Here is a 24,919-nt window from a genome sequence, read left to right as displayed (position 1 = left end):
TTACCTTCAAACTACCTGCCTTCTCTTCTGGGAAGGAATATCTGACAGAAGGCAGCCTCAGATCATTCCACAAAGCCCACATTCCACAAGTGTGTGTCCCCTCTCACGGGAGCCAGAAAACAACATCTGTCCAATCCCATGATTGAACTTGCAAATGACTCTTCCTCCTCCTGGTGGCGCCTTGTTAAGTCAGTCCCTGGAGAATGCTCCCCTTCTATCCCTACCCTCACTTCAAAATGACACCACAGCTGACTCTGCTGATGAGAAGGCCAAATGCCTCGACCCTCTGTTTGCTTCCAAATCTGGCATTCACAACGCCCGGCCAACAATGCCAACCCTACCTCCCTCCCCCATTAAGCAACTGCTCTTGCACACTCTGTCTTTCTCGCCCAAAAAGGTGGAGAGGTTTCTGGCATTCCTTATTTCTAATGCCGCAACAAATTTGGATGGCATCAGTGCACGTGTCCTAAACACCTGCTTCACTGCCCTTGTTCATCCTTTTTCTGCTCTGTTCAACAATATAATTTCCCTTGAGGTCACGTTCCGTATACTTTGAAAGTCAGCCAACATCAACAACATTACTCTCTCTGAAAGCACCATCCGATGAAGCCTCACATCGACTTCCTTCACTGTTGTACTCAAACATTTGGGCCTCACCATCACCCAGGATCTTTCTTGGGCAAACCACATATCCAAGTTGGCCTCGAAAGCTTGCCGTCGACTGGCAATCCACTGTCATAAAAAGACTTCCTTTGGCAAATCTGAACTTTTATCAACTTCCAAGGTATTAATCCGCAGCTTAATGGAGTACTGCTCTCCTCTTTGGGCTGGACCCCTGCATGCCTCTCACCTTGCACTTCTTGATGCTCTAGAAACCAAGGCCATCAAAATCATTGCAATCACCCACTATGAAGCCGAGGATCTGGGCCTCTTACTCTCACGTCACAGACAGATTGGTTGCCTGTCTTCCACTGCCTACTTCTTGGTCTTGCACCCTGTGCCCTTTCCTTGCTTTGTCCCATCCACTGCTTCCAGGTTTCCGCTGGGTGCAAATGCTTTACCCATAAACCCACCTTTTGTGAAACCCCCAATATCCAGACTCACTGCTCATCTCCTCTTGTTTGTTTCTCTTTTCTCTCACTTGTGGAACCAACTTCGTCTGTCTTTTCAATCACATTCTTCCCTCTAGGGTTTCAAGACAACTGTTAAATACCACCTCTCCCATCCATACTCGTGATCTTTTTACCCTCATGTATCCGACTCAAGCACACCCCCTTCCTTACCAGGTTATTCTGTTTTCTCCTTCCTCATTCATCTTTTTTGTTCCATCTGTTTTTCATCCCGCATTTCATCATCTTCTGCTTGTGTCTGAGCTTTTATCCAGGTGGTTCATCCAATGTGTCCTCCTTCCCCTCCCCTTGATATAATTCTCCTCATACCTATTCTTCTTCAAAAGGTCCCTCTTTGTTTTTGTCTCCCTCTCTCCTGCCGTTGGTGTGTTTCCACCTTTTCAATATGTTCTCCTTGTTCTGTTATGTTCTGATCCACCCAGTATAACCAAATCATGGAATCCATCATTACTGTCGACTTCAAATATTTTTCTCTTTGCAAACCTCCTGATCTCTTACCACCAGTTGAATTACATCCCAGTCAATCAACTATGGACAAGCTGCCACATCTTTCTGAGCAATGGTTGAGGCCTTATATCTCAAACAAAAGGTCAGCACTGTTTCACCGGTCATGTTGTGCGCTTTGGACAGGCTGGCACCCTGCTTCATTTGCCAAGCATGTTGTTTGTGGTGAATACGATCACCTTCATACATGGCTTTCTGACTTATTCATGCATCCATACAGTAAATGTGTCACTATCAATGGAACTTCAATCCCATTCTGGAATTGTTAGCTGGAGAGTCCCAAGGAAGTGTTTTGGGTGCAGTCTTATTCCTCATCGACATAAACAACCATTTTTGTATACAAGGTCAAGGCTCATGGAAGAGCGAGTACACTGAACATATCAGGTACATTGTCTCGCAACAGAACAAAAGCAACAGTAGAGGGAGAGTGAGGACACCAACAGCAGGGTTGAAGGACAAAATAGAGGCAGACTTGGACAAACAATGGGTATGGGGAGGAATGAGGGGTAAGCTCAGGAATACCCTATCTTCTTCTTTGCAGAAGACTCCACTTTGTGGCTTCCAGCTCATGTCATTCGCTGCTGATTAATTGCCTCTGCCACCAAAGGTGGATGGAAGTTATGTTTTCACCCCTTCTGTTTGTTTGTTTGTTTGTTTATGAACAAAATCTCAAAACGTTGTGGACGGATTCGGACGAAATTTGGCAGAGATGTAGCGTATGTCACGAGGATGAAATGATTAGATTTTGGTGAAGATCCGGATCCGGATTCGGCTACTAGACATTTTTTAAGTGATTCGTCACCATTGGGAGATAGAGCAAAAAACGATACATAGCAGGATATCTCAAAAAGTTGTGGACGGATTTGGATGAAACTTGGTGGAGCGGTTGGGTGTCTGACAAGGACGAATAGATTCGATTTTGGTGAAGATCTGATTATGGATTCGGATATGAGAATTATTTAATTTGAAAGTGATTCTTCACCATTGAGTGATATGGCTAAATCGATACATAGCAGGATATCTCAAAAAGTTGTGGACGGATGATTTTGATTCAATGTGATTCTGTATTGTGATTTTCTGGTCTACTCTGGGATACAAAACGTAAACTCTTCACCTGGCGGAGGTATGCTCTCTACTGAGTGCTGTTCTAGTTGATTATGTGCTAATCTGACAAATAAAACATGTCTTCCGATCCAGGAAAATGTCAGTCTCACCTGACTTCAGAAGGAATGTATCTATTTCAGTACCCGTCTATTTCCCATCTATCTATCCATTGCATGTGCAGCCACTGGAAGAGCTTCAGGATCTTGAACCTGGAGGCCTCACCACAAGCCATGACCTCTCTGGAACTGTCCATGTAGCAAAGCTGGCACCCAAATCTAGCTGCAGGCTGGGCATCGTATGCCATTCTTTGCCAAATAAGAACAACTACCAGCCGACATTGCATTATTACCGGCTTCTGTCACCTGAGTCTTTAATAAGCCCAGAACATGTATTTTAAAAGTAGGAAGAGTCTAAATGTACTTGAAGAACATAAGCTATGGCATTGCCAGCTCTACATCTAGGGATGGCATTACAAAAAAAAAATGCGGACAAGTACACATACATTCAAAGTACACCGCCCCATGCCAAATAATTAAATATGCTGCAGCGCGGCATTGCCGGGGCGCCTCCGGCGCCCGGCAATACCGCAGTGCAGCTCATTAAGGCTGCATTGGGAGGGAGAGGTGTACACTAATTGATTGATTAATTGTATAATTAAAATCAATAAAAGATTATCACAAAATATTTTCATAATCAATTGGCTAATCGCATAACTAAACCACTAGTGCTTCATCCGAAGATGTATCTTTTAGAAATTTAATTAAATAAGTCATTTATAAAAAATTAAATAATTAATTGATTACTCAATAAATAATTAATCGATTAATCAATAAATAATTAATAGATGAAATGATTAATCAATAAATCAAAAATATCCTTGATAGCCACATCACTTGGTCACTTATGTCCAAATATTAGCTTCCCAGCTCAAAAGGTGCCTGAGATATTGGCCAAATGAGAAAGAAAATAAATAAATGATTAATAATGAAAATAAATAAATAATAATCATAAAAAAATTAAATTGGTAATCAATTTGGTCAGAGAACACATAAACTACCACTATTTCATCAGAATCTGTAACTTAAAAAAAAATTTTTTTTGGGTCATTAATCGAATAATTAAATAATTAATCGATTAATTGATTAATTAATAAATCAAAAATATCCTTTGCAGCCAAATCACCTGGTCATTGGCATGTCCAAATATCAGCTTCCTAACTCAAAAGGTGCCTGAGTTAATAATGGTCAGAAGAGAAATGAAATTTAATTAATTAAATAAGTACTTAATTAAACGCTAATAATTAAATAACTCCTCAATTAATTGATTATTCAAAAAACAAAAAATACCGTATTTGACAAAGGACTTGCTCACGACTGTGCCGAAATTTCAGCTTCCTAGCTCAAAGGATGGCTGAGATATCGTCCGGACAACCAAGAAAGAAAACAAACAAGTACAGATACATTCAAAGTACACCGCCCCATGCCAAATAATTAAATATGCTGCAGCGCGGCATTGCCGGGGCGCCTCCGGCGCCCGGCAATACCGCAGTGCAGCTCATTGAGGCTGCATTGGGAGGGAGAGGTGTACACTAATTGATTGATTAATTGTATAATTAAAATCAATAAAAGATTATCACAAAATATTTTCATAATCAATTGGCTAATCGCATAACTAAACCAGTAGTGCTTCATCCGAAGATGTATCTTTTAGAAATTTAATTAAATAAGTCATTTATAAAAAATTAAATAATTGATTACTCAATAAATAATTAATCGATTAATCAATAAATACTTAATAGATGAAATGATTAATCAATAAATCAAAAATATCCTTGATAGCCACATCACTTGGTCACTCATGTCCAAATATTAGCTTCCCAGCTCAAAAGGTGCCTGAGATATTGGCCAAATGAGAAAGAAAATAAATAAATGATTAATAATGAAAATAAATAAATAATAATCATAAAAAAATTAAATTATTAATCAATTTGGTCAGAGAACACATAAACTACCATTATTTCATCAGAATCTGTAACTTAAAAAAAAAAATTTTTATTGTCATTAATCAAATAATTAAATAATTAATCGATTAATTGATTAATTAATAAATCAAAAATATCCTTTGCAGCCAAATCACCCGGTCATTGGCATGTCCAAATATCAGCTTCCTAACTCAAAAGGTGCTTGAGTTAATAATGGTCAGAAGAGAAATGAAATTTAATTAATTAAATAAGTACTTAATTAAACGCTAATAATTAAATAACTCCTCAATTAATTGATTATTCAAAAAACAAAAAATACCGTATTTGACAAAGGACTTGCTCACTACTGTGCCGAAATTTCAGCTTCCTAGCTCAAAGGATGGCTGAGATATCGCCCGGACAACCAAGAAAACAAGAAAGCAAGAAACCAGAGTGAAAACTGAGTACTCTCTTTCAGCGTGCGTCACTGCCGAGCCCCCTTTGGTGCCCGGCAATGACGATTTGCAATGCCTGGAGATGGTATAGGAAAGGAGCGGTGTACAATAGCATACCTAAAGCACTAGTGCTTCATCCGAAGATGTATCTTTTAGAAATTTAATTAAATAAGTCATTTATAAAAAATTAAATAATTAATTGATTACTCAATAAATAATTAATCGATTAATCAATAAATACTTAATAGATGAAATGATTAATCAATAAATCAAAAATATCCTTGATAGCCACATCACTTGGTCACTCATGTCCAAATATTAGCTTACCAGCTCAAAAGGTGCCTGAGATATTGGCCAAATGAGAAAGAAAATAAATAAATGATTAATAATGAAAATAAATAAATAATAATCATAAAAAAATTAAATTATTAATCAATTTGGTCAGAGAACACATAAACTACCACTATTTCATCAGAATCTGTAACTTTAAAAAAAAAATTTTTTTTGTCATTAATCGAATAATTAAATAATTAATCGATTAATTGATTAATTAATAAATCAAAAATATCCTTTGCAGCCAAATCACCTGGTCATTGGCATGTCCAAATATCAGCTTCCTAACTCAAAAGGTGCCTGAGTTAATAATGGTCAGAAGAGAAATGAAATTTAATTAATTAAATAAGTACTTAATTAAACGCTAATAATTAAATAACTCCTCAATTAATTGATTAATCAAAAAACAAAAAATACCGTTTTTGACAAAGGACTTGCTCACTATTGTGCCGAAATTTCAGCTTCCTAGCTCAAAGGATGGCTGAGATATCGTCCGGACAACCAAGGAAACAAGAAAACAAACAAACAAGAAACCAGAGTGAAAACTGAGTACTCTCTTTCAGCGTGCGTCACTGCCAAGCCCCCTTCGGTGCCCGGCAATGACGATTTGCAATGCCTGGAGGTGGCATAGGAAAGGAGCGGTGTACAATAACAATCAGCCAGAAACTTTTGAAGGTAATGATTCTATGTATTTAGTCTGTCAGAAACACCTATGTTATCGCAATATGCATTTAGGTGCAGTTTTCTATTCGTTTGATAATCCACAGTTTTTTTGTTCCAAGAAAGCCTTAATTATTAAAGCTTGGAATACAAAAAAAGAGTTATTCCACCATGTTATCAAAATCATAGACAATTGTTCAATTATCATCCAAAAGTTAAAATCTATGAATGAAGGCAGTAAGAATGCATGAGCAGTTTATAGTTGAAGCACCCACTTGAAGAAGGCCGACGACGCACTCATTGCTCTCTGGATCTGTATAGACGCTGAAAAATGAGTGGGTGTCCATTCCAGTGAGCGTGCAGTGAGCTTGCCAAGCAGAGGAGCCACGCATATCAGCATCCAGTACTGCAAGGCGTCCCAATTCTACCAAGTTGCCCTCCATTACCGACAGCTCCAGCTGCGGGAAATGAGGAAAGCATCCTTGGCTGTATTTTGTTTTCTCTCTCCTCCCTCCAGCTCAGAACTTTCATATCTAGTTCTCCATGATAAATGATAAGCACATGGATGTGGATCATAAAGCGTCACATCTGCAATATTGTCAATACTTTTGATTTAATAAAGAAATCTCAGCACATGTAGTGCAGCAGGTTCACAGACTGATCGAGGATCAAAGGTGAACATGAGACAAAGACACTGCACATTAGTGGATGAATGGCATAAAGGAAAGGGTCAATGAGAGTAGAAGAGAGAAGAGATGTGGGTACAGGAGAAAGCATGAGGCAATGAAGGGTAGGAATCTTGAAAGACTGGAGGGAAGGACACGAGACAACAAAAACAGAGAGTTGGGTCCACACATGAGATGATGGAGTGATGAAGGAATGCAGCTGAGAATTCAGCTGAAAACATTGGGGAGGGTATCAGGTCTGGGTTTGTGATAAAGAACACACGTGACCTGGGTTGGCTCAGGAAGGATAGAGGTAGAAAGCAAAAGCAGAAGTGAACCAATGGAAAACTGAGAGTCCATCAATTTGTAAGAAGCAGCAGATGCTGTGAATCGGCCTCCAGCCAACACATGCAAATAACATGCAGATCCTTCAAAACAATCTGCTCGAGGAAAGCAAGAGTGAAACAGATCAACAACCCTAAATTGGCACCAACACAGTGAAAGATAGCTTTGAGCATTTCAGAACTTACTTAACTCCGAAAGATTAACGAGACGTCAGCCAGCCTTTCGGGCCAGTTTGGTGAAGTGATGCTCCAGGGCCTCCAACTCTCAGTTTGCCAGTGAAGTAAATTGGGGAGTCAGAAAGCTAAACCTTATGGGAGAGCATGGAATTTTCCTGTGATAAAAGAACGTTCCAAGTAGCTGACAACAACAACAACAACATGCATTTTAAGGCCATTTTCCCTGCTAGAGCGGGGGTTAGCCTTGCGGTCCCCATGACAATCTTCTCCATTTTGCCCTATTTTCTGCATCTCTCCTTGTTAACCCCCTTGCCCGCATTTCTTCTTCCACCATCTTTAGCCAAGTCTTTCTCGGTCTTCCCCGTCCTCTACTTCCTTCTACATTCATTTCCATCACTCTTCTCAACCAGTCACTTTCATCCTTCCTCAACACATGACCAAACCATCTCAACCTGTTCCTCTTCACAGCATCCATCACAGGCTCTATTCCCATCATCTTTCGCAATTCATCATTTGTCTTCCTCTCTCTCAACGATACTCCGCACATCCACCGAACCATTCGCATTTCCACCCTTTCCAACCTTCGTTGCTGCTCTACGTTCATTACCCATGTCTCGCTCCCATAAATCATAACACTTCTCACACATGCAGCATACACCTTTCCCTTCAGCTTCAACGACACTCCCCTCCTCGTCAGCACGCCACTCAGTTCCCGAAACTTCTTCCATGCACACACACTACTTCCAAGTAGCTAACAAATGACTAATTTTGCCAATTCTGTAAAAATGGATGCAATACAAGATTGGCACACTGAAGTGAGGGGCTGCAAAGGATGGAGACGTCATACGGCAATATTGTACGGACGATTTTCCAAGGAAGTGAAAAGGCCATTGATGTTTGAGAATAAGGTTTCTCCTAAAATCCTCTTTGTGGCCTCCAGCCTCAAGAAGGAGATCACGAGTCATAATTCCATCAAAAGAAACCAAACTTCCAATTTGTACAGAACATTAGATACCCATTCGAGAAGGGCTCCCTGATTTATCATTGTCAGACAGCTTGGAAGCTAACACTGAGTGCCAGCCAATCAAAATCTCCAGAACTATCAAAAGAGATGGCCTTGATCTCTCCTTTGACATTTGGTGCATCGATACATTGTTTGGTTGAAAGAAGCAACATCTCCATGGTAGAATAGCAAGGCCAGAAGCTGACTAATTATCAAAGATTAGAGTGTTGGAGAGAGTATAACATCTGAGGACTGCACCAATGACTGATTCCATCACTTTTCTTATGAACCAGAGAAGGCTGACCTGTCTGTAGTTAAGTAGATCAGACTTGGAAACCTTCTTATAAATATCAGTGACATTATTACCTTTTTGCAATGAATGCAGGAGACGATTTGAGAAATACCTGGAAAAGAGTGAGGAAAGAAGAGAACATAGGACCAAAGTACAGTTCTTAAGGATCACATTGCCAACAATGCCAAGTGCATTTGCAGAGGAGCCATCAAGATTGAGGAAGAACTTCAGAACGTTCACGAGAAAGAATTTCACAGGTAGCAGAGAGCAACTGTGATTGGGGGTGGGAGTGGGAGTAGTGCACAGTGGATGGAGGGGGTAGCAGATCAGGGACTTTACCAGACTAAGGTCCAACATGTCCAACTTGACTCAATCTTTTTGAATTGAAGGTATAGAAGGGTAATGTTTATTGAAGACAGATTGATCAGCTGCCACCAGGCTTTTGAGACTGGTGAATGACTCAAGCGGCTTTTATTTAAATCCAGATGAGCTTATTGTTGGCCTCTGGCTGATACGCAGTGGTTGTGGGTTTATGAGAAGACGGATCAACTATAGATTCACATTAGTTGGGTTTTACTTCCAGGGGGAGAACATGTCACTTTTTTGTCATTTCCTCATGTCTTGGTGCACCAAAATTGGGATGTTGAATGGGACAATTGGAGACAAGGAGGGGTGAGCTAGTGGAGCAGAGAAAGCAGTCTGCTGATTGATATTCAGGAACTCTTGAGGTCAGGAACTGATGGGATAATGGACCAGTCTCTGTTAGGGGTAGAGCAGATTTTACAGGAGATCAATCTGCCTTAAACACATTCAGCTGCATACATGTCGGCATTTTGACAATTACCTGAAGACCACGAAGGCGATACAGTGCATTCAGAAAGTATTCAGACCCCTTCACTTTTTCACATTTTGTTAAGTTGCAGCCTTATGCTGAAATCGTTTAAATTCATTTTTTCCCTCATTAATCTACATTCAATACCCCATAATGACAAAGAGAAAACAGGATTTTAGAAAGTTTTGCAAATTTATTAAAAAGAAAAAACTGAAATATCACATTGACATAAGTATTCAGACCCTTTGCTATGACACTTGAAATTTAGCTCAGGTGCTTCCCATTTCTCTTGATCATCTTTGAGATGTTTCTACACCTTCATTGGAGTCCACCTGTGGTAAATTCAATTGATTGGACATGATTTGGAAAGGCACGCACCTGTCTATATAAGGTCTCACAGCTGACAATGCATATCAGAGCAAAAACCAAGCCATGAGGTCGAAGGAACTGCCTGCAGAGCTCGGAGACAGGATTGTGTCGATGCACAGATCTGGCGAAGCCTACAAAAAAATTTCTGCTGCATTGAAGGTTCCCAAGAGCACAGTGGCCTCCATAATTCTTAAATTGAAGAAGTTTGGAACAACCAGGACTCTTCCTAGAGCTGGCCGCCCGGCTAAACTGAGCAATCTGGGGAGAATGGCCTTGGTAAGAGAGGTGACCAAGAACCCGATGGTCACTCTGGCTGAGCTCCAGAGATCCTGTGTGGAGATGGGAGAAACTTCCAGAAGGACAACCATCACTGCAACACTCCATCGATCTGGGCTTTATGGCAGAGTGGCCAGACAGAAGCCAAACAGTTCAATCTTGGTTTCATCAGACCACAGAATCTTGTTTCTCACACTCTGAGAGTCCTTTAGGTGCTTTTTTGCAAACTCCAAGCGGGCTTTCATGTGTCTTTCACTGAGGAGAGGCTTCCGTCTGGCCACTCTGCCATAAAGCCCAGATCGGTGGAGTGTTGCACTGATGGTTGTCCTTCTGGAAGTTTCTCCCATCTTCACACAGGATCTCTGGAGCTCAGCCAGAGTGACCATCGGGTTCTTGGTCACCTATCTTACCAAGGCCCTTATCCCCCGATTGCTCAGTTTGGCCGGGCGGCCAGCTCTAGGAAGAGTCCTGGTTGTTCCAAACTTCTTCCATTTAAGAATTATGGAGGCCACTGTGCTCTTGGGAACCTTCAATGCAGCAGAATTTTTTTTGTAGGCTTCTCCAGATCTGTGCCTCGACACAATCCTGTCTCTGAGCTCTGCAGGCAGTTCCTTCGACCTCATGGCTTGGTTTTTGCTCTGATACGCATTGTCAGGTGTGAGACCTTATATAGACAGGTGTGTGCCTTTCCAAATCATGTCCAATCAATTGAATTTACCACAGGTGGACTCCAATCAAGGTGTAGATACATCTCAAAGATGATCAAGAGAAATGGGAGGCACCTGACCTAAATTTCAAGTGTCATAGCAAAGGGTCTGAATACTTTTGTCAATGTGATATTTCAGTTTTTTATTTTTAATAAATTTGCAAAACTTTCTAAAATCCTGTTTTCTCTTTGACATTATGGGGTATTGAGTGTAGATTGATGAGGGAAAAAATGAATTTAAACGATTTCAGCATAAGGCTGCAACATAACAAAATGTGAAAAAAGTGAAGGGGTCTGAATACTTTCTGAATGCACTGCAAGTCCTTCCACATGGACATGATCAGAAGAGGCAAGAGGAGTTGGACAATCTTGCGGGGAAGTCCGACATATCGAAATCGAAAAAAGAATTAGGCTTTTTTGGATAGATGCGAGTAGAAAAAGAGACAAAGCGAGTTATTGCAGCTGTTTTACAAAAGGCCTGAGCTGCAATACCATGGACTGTAGCTTGAGGACTGTTAGGGTTGTAGTTACATTATAAATCCCTACAGATTAACGAAAGAGAACTGTGGTGGGAGGGTAGCAGAGAAGCCATGCTTGAACACAGAGCTTATTGTATCGAGTCGTAAAAGATGGGGAAGGAAAGGAAGTTGTTTGTCGTTTGTGTTAATAGATACACACAGAAACATAGATAAAGACACAAAACAAGAGGCACAATGTCACACACACTGCGCAACTCTGTAAGGTCGGAGATGGAGGGACCAGGGCAGGAGAGGGAGAGACACTGTTGGAAAAGAGTTATGAACATCAAGAGCAAAATCGCCACCATGGTGAGACATAGATGTCTAAGATAATGCCAGGAGATGCAAAGTTGATGGGTAGAGATATCTGACAAGATATTTTGCAACTCTGATGTTGGAGACCTTCAGACAGACCTAACAGCAGCATGAATGCTCTTGGGTGGGAGTGCATCCGCTTATTTAGCAGGGGGAGGGAGGATCATTTTAGAAAAAATCGTCTGAATCAATTTGCTTGTATTCACTACTATTGTATTCCACTGAGATCACAATAATAAACAAGGAAATAATTAAATCCTTTGACAGCAGAATATCATTAAATATCCACACAGTACAAACTAGAACGGCACTCAGTAGAGAGCATACCTCCACCTGGTTGGCCACATCACTCAATGGTGAAGATTGAAAATTTCGTCCAAAAATAAATAATTCTCATATCGGAAGAATCAATTCTTCCTCGTCACACCACAACCTGTCGACCAAGTTGTGTCCAAATCCATCCATAACTTTTTGAGATATCCCGCAATGTATCGTTTTTAGCCCGATCTCCCAATGGTGAAGAATCACTTAAAAAATTAAATAATTCTTATATCCGAATCCAAATTCAGATCTTCACCAAAATAGAATCTATTTGTCCTTGTCAGACACCCAACTGGTCCACTGAGCTTCGTCCAAATCCGTCCACAACTTTGAGATATCCTGCTATGTATAGTGTTTGGCCCTATGGTGAAGAATGGCAAAGGTGAAGGCAATGGCGAAGAATCACTTAAAAAATTCTAGTAGCCGGATCCGAATCCGCATCTTCACCAAAATCTAATAATATCGTCGTTGTCACATACGCTACATCCCTGCCAAATTTCGTCTGAATCCGTCGACAACTTTTTGAGATATGTTGTTTCACAAACGGACAAACGGACAGACAAACGGACAGACAGGGGTGAAAACATAACCTCCATCCACTTTTGGTGGCGGAGGTAATTACCATCATTCTTTCCCATAAGTCATTATTATCATCATAATTATTAACCTGTTGTGCCTAACTTTTATTTGATTAATAATTTGTCATGGATTTTTTTAAATATAAGTTTACAATCTGAAACTGGGAGGGCACTGGATCTAAACTGGATGGGTCAGGCCACCTAAGCCCCCAACACCGCTTTACACATAATGCCGGATCTGTCCATAAAGTGAGGATGGATGGAGGAACAGAGATTTGGGGGAGAGTAGAAAAGATTAAAGAGGGAGGAGCAGGAATGAGGAAGATGAATGGTGGGCAGAGTAGGAAGGGTAGTCGGTGGAGTGGGAGGAAAGGATGGAGTAAGGCAGATCGGTTTGGGGAGCTGAGAGGCAGGATGGGAGTGGGAGACCTGTAGGGTGGTGGATGAGAGAGGACAAAAATATATATTTTATAATAAATGTATCCGTCAGGGGTAAGAGAGGAATAAATTAGATGGAGAAAGGTGAGCAGAGCTCAGAGATTAAGATAGGAAGGAAAGATCCAGACCACCAGTACCAAAAACAATGATATGGTACAACAGAGTATATGATGAAGGGACGTTTGGTATAACAATTGAGACCAAGGACATGTACAAAATAAAAATACAGTTGTGGGACGAGGGAGGAGGATATATAGCAAAGAGATGGGGATGTAAAACAAGAAGGGGATTAGTCAAGCATGCGAGGCCTTGTGAGTAAATCTGAGCAAGTTTCAAACACAACTCAATGATGGCAACAAGCAGCAAATAAAGCATCATGTGACTACATCATGATGCAAATCAAAGAAAACTCATTTTGTACACAAAACACACAGGTATACACTGAAGCAATTTTGTCCATTGTCTAGTAATATCCCTAAAGGTGCACTGATATCACATAGTGTCTTTCTCCAACCTGTGAAGTGAAAGCTCCACCATTGTCCCTTGGTCACATTAAGACAATTGATTTGTTTAATTTAAGCGCAAACCTACAAAGAAAGAAAGACCACCATTAATCAAATTTTTGGAATATATTGATTCAAAAAATTTTTTTTTTTTTGTAAACTACACGATTTCTTTTGCTCCATGATGAAATATAATTACAAACGCAATGAATTTTCTTAAAGATTTGGGTCTCAGATTTTTTTTTTTTTTTGCACATTTGGTCTACAATCTACATAGTCCTTGATGAAGGCGACCTTGTGATTAAAACGTTGGATTGAACATTATCCTATTTGGTTATGGGGATTTTGGATGGCACTGTTTTCATAGGTGGCATTTTAGAGCCCATTCCATGTTGCCCTGAAGGCCGAAAGAGTAAACTATATAATATATGAATTTTTTTTATTATTATTATTTTTTTTTTTGTATACAAGATCGAGGCTCGTGAAAGCGCGAACATCAATCACACAGAAAGACAAACAGACACACAAAACAAATAACATCGGGAGCGGTAGACAAGATGGGGAGAGAGGGGGAAGGACACAAACACAACATTTGAGAGCAGGGACCGAGAGACATGGAGACATCGAGAGATCTGTGGGAGGGAGAGGGCTTTGGGGGGAGGCATGTGAAGGGGGGGAGGCATGTGAAGGGGGGGAGGCATGTGAAGGGGGGGGAGGCATGTGAAGGGGGGGGGGGGGGTGGGAGAGGTATAAACATATGGACACTGCCAGGATTTCCAGGAAAGAAGTTGGAATTTCAAACAAGGTGGATCTGGGGTGAATTAGTGGGGGTAGAAAAGATCAAGGTTATGGATGGGGGAAGATAAGAGATGGTGGTGAACAGCTGTTTTAAAGACCTGGAGGGAGGAGAGGGATTGAAGGGAGTGTGGGAGTTTGTTCCACAGGCGGGAGAAAAGAGGAATGAAAGAGTGAAGGTGAGCAGATATTGACATATATAAATTCATATATATTCATATATAAATATTCATATATATTCATATATATTCATATATATTCATATATATTATATTCATATATATTCATATAAAGATTCATATATAAATTGACAATCCATTAGTCCAAGAAGAAAAATCAAGAAGAAAAATCAATCAAGAAGAACAATCAAGAATATATATTCATATATATTCATATAAAGATTCATATATAAATTGACAATCCATTAGTCCAAGAAGAAAAATCAAGCCATTCTGGACTAGTATTTTTTTTTCTGGGAAAACCTGCTCTTGTATGAATGCTTCGACTGTGTAACTTTGGAGCAAGAAGTTGGATGAGTGGTATGGCTGAGCAACTGTAGCCAGGTGTGGAACAGCAGATGCATGCACATGGGAGGCTCACCGAGTCTTGGGCGAAACGAGGCTCATTATCATTCGCATCTTGTACAACAATGCTTGCAGTAGCCGTGTGGCTGAGGCTGTTCGAATCGCCAGCCATGTCCACAACTTGTAGTGTCAGCGTGTAGCAGCTCACCAACTGGGATGATTAGGAAGGGGGCACAGATAGAAGACAACCGTTACTCCACTTGTAAATAGTAAAGATTGCTGTACACTTATGATGTCATAATTAATCACATTTGAAGTATTTAGCTGGTATTACAATCAAGGTTTATTCATGCACATGCATAATTACCTGCCAGTCTGCAACATTCCTGGGGGTGCACTGGTGATGCTGTTGCAGTGCCCCTTTCACTTGACAACAGGAATGTATATTTTCACAAGGTTACCAGCACAAAATGGCCTATTCTATTGAAGCCTCATCTGTGTATTTTTAAAAGGTGCAGTGGGATATTTAATGTTCATCAGCAAATGTGATCGCACATAAATGTTCCCTCTGAAGGATGATGTACTTGATGCAATACCCTCCTGGCAAATCATCAGAGTGACAGTTTATAGTCGGACCAGGAATGGAATTCAGAATAGATTGCTCAAGTGTTGGAATGCTATCTCTGAGCTATCTGGCTGGCCCAAAACGAGGGTTGAGTTTGAGGTTTTTGGAAGAGGAAAGAGGTATGATTAAATAGATTTCTACAAGTTCCAGATTTAAATTTCTTGATTGATGCAAAAACCAGCAAACAAACAAACAACAAATATGTTGTGCATTGCACGATACTCGCGAAATCCCTAAAAAAGTTGTTGACTTTTGGCCTATGTTGACCTAAAAACAATTGGCAGTTGAATTCAGTGATCTGATATGCAAATCCTCTTCAAATTTCAAGTCAATCAGATGAAAATTGAGGAATTTATAAATTCTACCTTAAGTTGTTGACATTTGGCCTAAGTTGACTTTTTGACCGATGTTGACTTCAAAAATAATTGGTGGCTGAATTCAGTGACCTGATATGTAAATCCTCTTCAAGCATCTAGTCAATTGGATGAAAATTGATGATTTTAGAAAATTAAGGTTGTTGACCTTTGGCTTTTGTTTACCTTATGACGTAAAAAATTAATAGGTTTCTTCTTTATGACCAATTCTACCATTCGGTGAAGTTTCATAAAGATCAGTTTAAAATTGTAACCTGTAGGTGATTGAAATACAGATAGACAGGCAGACAGAATAACGCACAAGACGAACCAATATACAGTCCTTGAAAAATCTTCTATTCTATGATGGATGGAGGATTTTCGCAAGTAACAAACCTCTCCCAAATCAAGTGATCTGAAAGTCACAAGTTTCATATTTCAACCGACAGCTATAAAGATCGTTTATTAATATTTATCAGAAGTACAGCTTGACTGCCTGCTGTACCACCTCCTGGGATGATTTCATCTTTACACTCTCCCTTCTCAATAACTACAGCGTTGTGTAAAAGCACTATTTATGGTGATTCAGCCAGTGAAAGGCAAAGCACAGACTCTGGGAATTATATACAGTCACGTGAAAAAGTAAGTACACCCCATGTAAAGTTTTGACTTTTTCAACATATTTCAACATACAGCTATTTAATCTTCATTTCAACAATATTGATAGATAAAGGTGATATAATATAACAAATATCATGAAACATTTACATTTTGTAGTCCATTGTATAATTTAAATAAACATAAATTGAAATTTCGCATGTGGAAAAAGTAAGTACACCGCTACATTTATCACTACTTCAAATACCTAAAATTAGAATCAGGTGCACCAGCTCAGGTGCAAATGATTAGAACATCATTAGAGAGGATCTTGGAGGAACCTGTCTTATTTAAACCTCAGACATTTAGTTTGGTTTGCTCTTTGTTGTTGAAGTGTGCGGCGTCACCATGCCGAGATCAAAAGAGCTCTCTGAGGCCTTCAGAAAGAAGGTTATAGATGCCTACAAGTCTGGGAAGGGATTTAAAAAGATCTCCAAACAATTTGAAATCAATCATTCGACTGTCCGGAAGATCATCTACAAGTGCAGAAGATTCCCAACAACTGCCATCTTGTTCAGGCCATGCCGCCCCAGCAAGTTCAGCCTGAGAGCAGACCGCAAGATGCTGAAAGAAGTCTTTAAGAACCCCAGAATGTCATCACGGGACCTACAGGTAGCTCTTGCCACTGTTGATGTCAAAGTGCACGAGTCTACCATTAGAAAGAGGATGCACAAATTTGATCTACATGAGAGGTGTGCCAGGAGGAAACCTTTGCTGTCCAGAAAGAACATCAGGGCAAGACTAAAGTTTGCCAATGAACACCGAGGCAAAGACCAGCACTTCTGGAACAATGTCCTCTGAACAGATGAGTCAAAGGTAGAGTTATTTGGCCACAGTACCAGAAGACATGTTTGGCGAAAACCAAAGATGGCATTTGACCACAAGAACCTGATACCAACTGTAAAGCATGGTGGTGGAAATATTATGGTTTGGGGCAGCTTTGCTGCATCAGGGCCTGGGCAGCTCACCATCATCGAATCCACGATGAATTCTTCATTGTGCCAGAGGGTGCTTGAGGATAATGTGAGGCCTTCTGTCGGAAAGTTGAAGCTCAACCGAAGGTGGACCTTGTAACATGACAATGACCCTAAACATACCAGTAAATCCACCAAGGAATGGCTGAAAAGAAAGAAATGGAGGGTTCTGGAATGGCCAAGTCAAAGCCCGGATCTAAATCCCATCGAGATGTTGTGGGGGGATTTGAAACGAGCTGTACATGCAAGAAACCCCTCAAACATCGCACAGCTGAAAGAATTCTGCATGGAGGAGTGGGCAAAAATTTCTCCCAGTCGATGTCAGAGACTGGTAGACAGTTATAAGAAACGCCTACTTGAGGTTGTTTCTGCCAAAGGGGGCAATAGCACCTATTAGAGCCAAGGGTGTACTTACTTTTTCCACATGCGAAATTTGCATTTATGTTTATTAAATTATACAATGGACTACAAAATGTAAATGTTTCATGATGTTTGTTATATTATATCACCTTTATCTGTCAATATTGTTGAAATGAAGATCAAATAGCTGTATGTTTAAATATGTTGAAAAAGTCAAAACTTTACATGGGGTGGACTTACTTTTTCACGTGACTCTATTTGCTGATCTTAAATCTCCTCCAATTTTTTTATTTATAAACAGCATTGATGTTTCTAAATCTAAAACTGTCCAAAGTTTCCAAACACACACATAAGACGATTTTACATTAAGTATTTCAACTTTGATCATTTTTGTTGCGTTTCAAAAAGAACACCAATCTCCAGCGGTGACTTTAAATAAAGGACTATCACAACTATTCCGGATGCCTCTTCATGGTGGTTTTACCCCCCAACACAAGTCGGGGGCCAAATCCTCCCCATTCTTCCCTGCTGCCCCGATTAATCAGGGCAGCGCGGTCATGCCCATAGTGTCGACCAGTCACCATGGACCGGCTCATTCCCTCTCGTCTCTCTTTCTTTCTTTCTCTCTTGTTCTTGCTCTCTCTTTCTCTCTTTCTCTCTTTCTCTCTTTCTCTCTTTCTCTCTTTCTCTCTTTCTCTCTTTCTCTCTTTCTCTCTTTCTCTCCTCCTCTCCTCCTCTCCTCCTCTCCTCCTCTCCTCCTCTCCCCCTTCTCTCTCAATCTCACTCTCACTCTCTGTCTCTCTCTCTCTCTCCCTCTCCTTCCTTCACGATCTAAATCTGTCGAGCTCTGTCATGGCCCTGTCTTTGTGAAGGTGGGGTACACCATCCTGGATGTGGGGGATCTCTGGGTCGCTCCTGGGAGATCGATCGGCTGTCTTTGTGAACTGTCCAGGACTTGTTTGAGAGAACTGTCTGGGGCTATACAACAACAACAACAACAACAACAACAAGAACACCAACAACTAAATGACTATCAAAGACAGATGCCTCTTTGGCATGCAGGTACAATTTTTTTGTAAAACGGAATTTTGGGTACTCGTACACCCGATCCCCACGGGGCGGCAGGAAGGCTCATTCCTCTTTGGAGTATATAGATAACAGTAGATCTATGGTCGGGCCTCAAGAACGTCGGGGGTGTGTTAATTTACCAAGTTCCTTGTGGTTTAAGCATTCAAGCAAGCACTTCATTCAAAACTGTTGACAAGGATTGGCTGGCTTGGCAAGTGCGAGCTTGCTGCTTAGTAACTGAACACACCCCGGGTTTCTTCCCTTTCAGTTTTGTGTTAAACAGGAGTAGCGACTGTAAAGGCCACCACAAAAAAATGCCACGTTAGCGGCAGGAAGGGTCATGATATTATATTAACCCTTTTGGGGTATATACAGTGCATTCAGAAAGTATTCAGACCCCTTCACTTTTTTCACATTTTGTTATGTTGCAGCCTTATGCTGAAATCGTTTAAATTCATTTTTCCCCTCATCAATCTACACTCAATACCCCCATAATGACAAAGAGAAAACAGGATTTTAGAAAGTTTTGCAAATTTATTAAAAAAAAAAAACTGAAATATCACATTGACATAAGTATTCAGACCCTTTGCTATGACACTTGAAATTTAGCTTAGGTGCCTCCCATTTCTCTTGATCATCTTTGAGATGTTTCTACACTTTGATTGGTGTCCACCTGTGGTAAATTCAATTGATTGGACATGATTTGGAAAGGCACACACCTGTCTATATAAGGTCTCACAGCTGACAATGCATATCAGAGCAAAAACCAAGCCATGAGGTGGAAGGAACTGCCTGCAGAGCTCAGAGACAGGATTGTGTCGAGGCACAGATCTGGGGAAGCCTACAAAAAAATTCTGCTGCATTGAAGGTTCCCAAGAGCACAGTGGCCTCAATAATTCTTAAATGGAAGAAGTTTGGAACAACCAGGACTCTTCCTAGAGCTGGCCGCCTGACCAAACTGAGCAATCGGGGGAGAGGGCCTTGGTAAGAGAGGTAACCAAGAACCCGATGGTCACTGGCTGAGCTCCAGAGATCCTGTGTGGAGATGGGAGAAACTTCCAGAAGGACAACCATCAGTGCAACACTCCACCGATCTGGGCTTTATGGTAGAGTGGCCAGACAGAAGCCTCTCCTCAGTGAAAGACACATGAAAGCCCGCTTGGAGTTTGCAAAAAAGCACCGAAAGGACTCTCAGACTGTGAGAAACAAGATTCTTAGTTGTTGGTTGAATTATTGAGATATCAGCATCATCATCATCTTCATCTTCATCATCAACATCATCAAATACCACACCATATGTGGAGCATTGGTGCTGCCAAAGTGGTTACTCGGCTACAATCCTGGTCGGGTCGCCACTCCGACTCAAAGTCAGGACAGGAATTGGGATTTTGGATCAGGGTGTCGGCAATAACTCACCTAATCTTCACGAAGGGCACCATGGGATCTTTGATGCCAACCAACAAATCTGAGCAGATGGGACCCCCAGTTTAAAGTACATCCGAGAGATGGCGCACACACTGATGAATCACCCTGCCTGTAAAACACCGGGATGACAGTTTATAGCTGGATCGAGATTCGAACCCAGGGTTGACAGCTTAGCAGCGAGTGTGTGTGCCTCTAGTCTAGGCCATCCTGCCAGAGACTTGCCAGATGTGTGTGCCTCTAGGCTATCCTGCCAGCCATCCTACCAGAGTGTGTGTTCCTCGAGGCCATCCTTCCAGCCATCTTGCCAGAGTGTGTGTGCCTCTAGGCTATCCTGCCAGCCATCCTACCAGAGACCTGCCAGGTGTGTGTGCCTCCAGGCTATCCTGCCAGCCATCCTGCCAGAGTGTGTGTGCCTCGAGGCCATCCTTCCAGAATATTGCCAGAGTGTGTGTGCCTCTAGGCCATCCTTCCAACCATCCTGCCAGAGTGTGTGTGGCTAGAGGGCATCCTTCCAGAATATTGCCAAAGTGTGTGTGCCTCTAGGCCATCCTTCCAGCCATCCTACCAGAGACCTGCCAGAGCGTGTGTGCCTCGAGGCCATCCTTCCAGCCATCCTGCCAGAGTGTGTGTGTCTCTAGGCCATCCTTCCAGCCATCCTCCCAGATTGTGTGTGCCTCGAGGCTATCCTTCCAGCCATCCTACCAGAAACCTGCCAGAGTGTGTGTGCCTCTAGGCCATCCTTCCAGAATCTTGCCAGAGTGTGTGTGCCTCTAGGCCATCAACAACAACAACAACAACAGGCATTTTAAGGCCATTTTCCCTGCAAGAGCGGGGGTTAGCCTTGCGGTCCCCATGATAATCTTCTCCATCTTGCCCTATTTTCTGCATCTCTCCTTGTTAACCCCCTTGCCCGCATTTCTTCTTCCACCATCTTTAGCCAAGTCTTTCTCGGTCTTCCCCGTCCTCTACTTCCTTCTACATTCATTTCCATCACTCTTCTCAACCAGTCACTTTCATCCTTCCTCAACACATGACCAAACCATCTCAACCTGTTTCTCTCCACAGCATCCATCACAGGCTCTATTCCCATCATCTTTCGCAATTCATCATTTGTCTTCCTCTCTCTCAAAGATACTCCGCACATCCATCGAACCATTCGCATTTCCACCCTTTCCAACCTTCGTTGCTGCTCTACGTTCATTACCCATGTCTCGCTCCCATAAATCATAACACTTCTCACACATGCAGCATACACCTTTCCCTTCAGCTTCAACGACACTCCCCTCCTCATCAGGCCATCCTTCCAGAATATTGCCAGAGAGTGTGTGCCTCCAGGCTATCCTTCCAGCCATCCTACCAGAGTGTGTGTGCCTCGAGGCCATCCTTCCAGAATATTGCCAGAGAGTGTGTGCCTCTAGGCTATCCTTCCAGCCATCCTACCAGGGTGTGTGCCTCGAGGCCATCCTGCCAGCCATCCTACCAGAGAGCTGCCAGAGTGTGCGTGCCTCTAGGCTATCCCTCAAGCAAAGTTGAGATATACCCCTACAAAAATTAGAGAATATCCAGACTCTGCTAGCTGAAATAAAAGCATTTATTTTACTTTAACCTTTTACTTTGGTAACATTTCCAACAATTTACTTTTTTATTACATATTGCTTTGGGGGCAAATTAATTTATGGGGGGTTATGAGAAGGGAATTAGGTGATGGGAAATATTAAAATATTTAATAATAGCTGCTGTTTGGTACCTGAGATGTTTGGAATGTTCAAGTCTTTTGAGCAAAGTATACAGGAATACGATGAGGAAAAATAGTCTTGGAACAGGAATGTGGTGGGGGCAGAGACTCAATTTAAGAAAGCATATCAAGAAAGTGCATCATCCATCCTTACAGCATGCTATAATGTAAATAGGCAGGAATAACATCATTCATACTCTCAGAAGAAGGATTTAAGCACATAGCATGAGACATTTGTAAGTATTCCACCAAATCAATGTGTACACCTCATTACTCATCTCCCCACAATGACAATTAGTTCTTCAAACACCATGGCAGAATGACAAACAATGTAGGTGGGCCATATCAGGCTTTACTTGCAGTGGGGCGACCAATACTGAAAGACAATCCAAACAAACCTCACGATCAAGGCCGCTGATGAGTGTACGAACATCTCCAGATAATTGGTCGATGGAGAACAAGTCAGGATTTGGGATGGCAGGCTGCTGTTTTACTATGGAAAAGCGAAGATCTCCATTTGGGGTGTTCGGATCATCAGCATCATGTGCTGTCGTACGCATCACAAATGTACCTGGAAGACATCACCAGAAACCCTGCGAAACTACAACTTCCCCAACAAAAAGTTTACAATGAAATATAATGATAATACAAGGAAGACACTCTCCTGAAACTACAGCTCGATTATCTGGATATCTAAAAAAGATATCAAAATCGATTTTTAGATTTCTCTACCACCAGGTTGACTTGTTTGAAGAAAATAAAAACGTTCATGAACCTCAACATTTCAAAATGCTTATGCCTACATTACCACTATATTGTTATTAGTTTTATATATACACAAAGAATTAAGTTAAGCACCCCCCCCGTTTTTTTACAACCTCGCACATTACAAGTTTGTTGTCGTCAAAACAGTGTAATATACCCATGATATTGCTATATTTTCTGGAGAAGTGATATTATGGTCACATAAAAACATAACAATCATGCCGTTTTCAATATTTTATTCTGAATAATTTAAGGTGAAATTTTTTGGGAATTTTAGGCATATTTTCACCTCAATTTAAGTATGGAGCTATAGGTCCATCACGGACAGTGTGGATGACGTTTATGTTTTCTAACGTACAGTCATTGTTCTGAGAAGACCTCTAGCGATCTTTGCGTCAATAACGTGTGTAGGACCCACGTGATCGGATCACTGACTCAACCAATCACTTTTTTTCACTTTGATCACTCAATTTCATCAATGGATAATTGCTAATGTCATACCAATCATTATTTGATCTCACATACCTTAGAATATATGCCAATGTATACATATACACAAAGAATATATATTAGGGGGTGCTTACCTTAATTCGTTGTGTAGGGGTGCTTAACTTAATTCTTTGTGTATATATGTAATATATCATTCTTTTATAGTATATGTATTATATATTATTATTTATATTATATATATATTATATGGTATATTATTATTATATATGACATAATACTAATAATGATATTATCATTATATTATTATTATTATCATATAGTATAATATTATAAATATATATATATATTGTTACGGTTTTGCGCGACCCCTCCGTTCCCTTACCAAGGGGAGATTAAGCCCCTTGTTCTCCTTGGGTCGTCGCAATCGCAAGACTTGTCGCCACTTCCGGTCGGACGCAGGACAGGGTTTCAGGACAATTCTCGCACATACCTAAGTACCTACACCATAGCAGAAGCGGGGATCAAGTCTCGCATGAACCACGCGTAATTTGAGTCCGAGCAGTTGGCGTACCACGTGGTCCATGCAGTTACCTTATTATTGGAACCCGATTAGAGCGATATAATTCGTACCACGCTCAGTCAATAGATGGAAATGATGGGAACGATCAAATAGAAGGAAGAACACAGGTTTATTTACAGCTATACAAGGCGAAGACACACAGAGCAGGCACTTAAGCAGTCTTATTTTATATATTCCCAGACAACGGGCCCGTTCACACTCACAGGGGGGATGAAGGAAGGATGGTTCATGCGCTGAACGCGCCGGCTTGGTCATTCAGGAACAGCTCGCCCAGCATGGCCCTCTGCTGGTCACAGCACGTCCCTCGACGAAGGCAGGCAGGCAGGCGGGAGGGATCCTTGCAGCACGTATCTCGAACAAAGGCAGGCAGGCGAATATGCGCGTCTCTCGCCCGGCTCGGCGGTTCGTCACAGCGCGATTAATCAACGGCGCACTTTCACTCTCGCAACTCAACAGAGGATCTGCCTCAAGCTCAACCGAGCATTTAACTTGTAACTCGATTCAACACGGCGCACTTTCAGAACTGTTCAACAGAGGACCCCGGCTCATAACTGAGGTGGGGGCTTTGCGCAAAGGGTTATATTGCCACGCCCTTAGCCTGCATCGAATGTTCCAAACCACGCCTTTTGACGCAGTGCTAAGCCACTCCCCTCGAGCCCTGATTGGCAGCTCGTGCTTACCGGTCACTCCCACTTCTCCTGTCCCGCCTTCCTTCGGCTTGCCTCGACTTGTCAGGCCGGCCTCGTGGTAATTTGCGCCAAAAACCAAAGCATCGAGGCGGCATAAAGCATTGGAAGGAGACCTAACTCTCATTATTCTACTCAACGCAAAACTAACAAAGGAAAAGGACTATGCTTACATTTACTAAGAAATAACTGAGCTATCGTGAGGCTACGTGTTGTAGTGTGACTAAACTATGAGGGGGAAAATTAACCTTTATTGCAAAAACACAAAACTGCAACAATATATATACATATATATATATATTGCTACGGTTTTGAGATTGGCACATATTGGTCATTAAAGATTAACGGGTTGCCCCCATAGTTAGTCCAAGAGCAACACGTAGGCCACCTTAAAGTATTAGTTATGTCATAGTATGTGTAAGTAAAGGCCATTTCCACT

General features: G+C 41.4%; 1 protein-coding gene across 1 annotated transcript in view; it reads right to left on the bottom strand.

The window, feature by feature from the left end:
* The window catches only part of LOC144893724 (cadherin-15-like), a 180,160-nt gene that overhangs the window by 92,132 nt on the left and 63,109 nt on the right, over positions 1–24,919 (bottom strand). Inside the window, exons 5-7 of the mRNA XM_078785104.1 lie at positions 22,398–22,570; positions 14,879–15,013; positions 6,422–6,604 (exon numbers count right to left, since the gene is read on the bottom strand). Coding sequence (XP_078641230.1) covers positions 6,422–6,604; positions 14,879–15,013; positions 22,398–22,570 — 491 coding nt within the window. The remainder of the gene's footprint in view (positions 1–6,421; positions 6,605–14,878; positions 15,014–22,397; positions 22,571–24,919) is intronic.

The sequence above is a fragment of the Myxine glutinosa genome, chromosome 9 (genome assembly GCF_964187855.1).
Source record: "Myxine glutinosa chromosome 9, kmMyxGlut1.1, whole genome shotgun sequence".
Lineage (NCBI taxonomy): Eukaryota > Metazoa > Chordata > Myxini > Myxiniformes > Myxinidae > Myxine > Myxine glutinosa.
The sequence above is the reverse complement of the archived record's forward strand: the minus strand, read 5'-3'. Positions and strand labels throughout refer to the sequence as shown.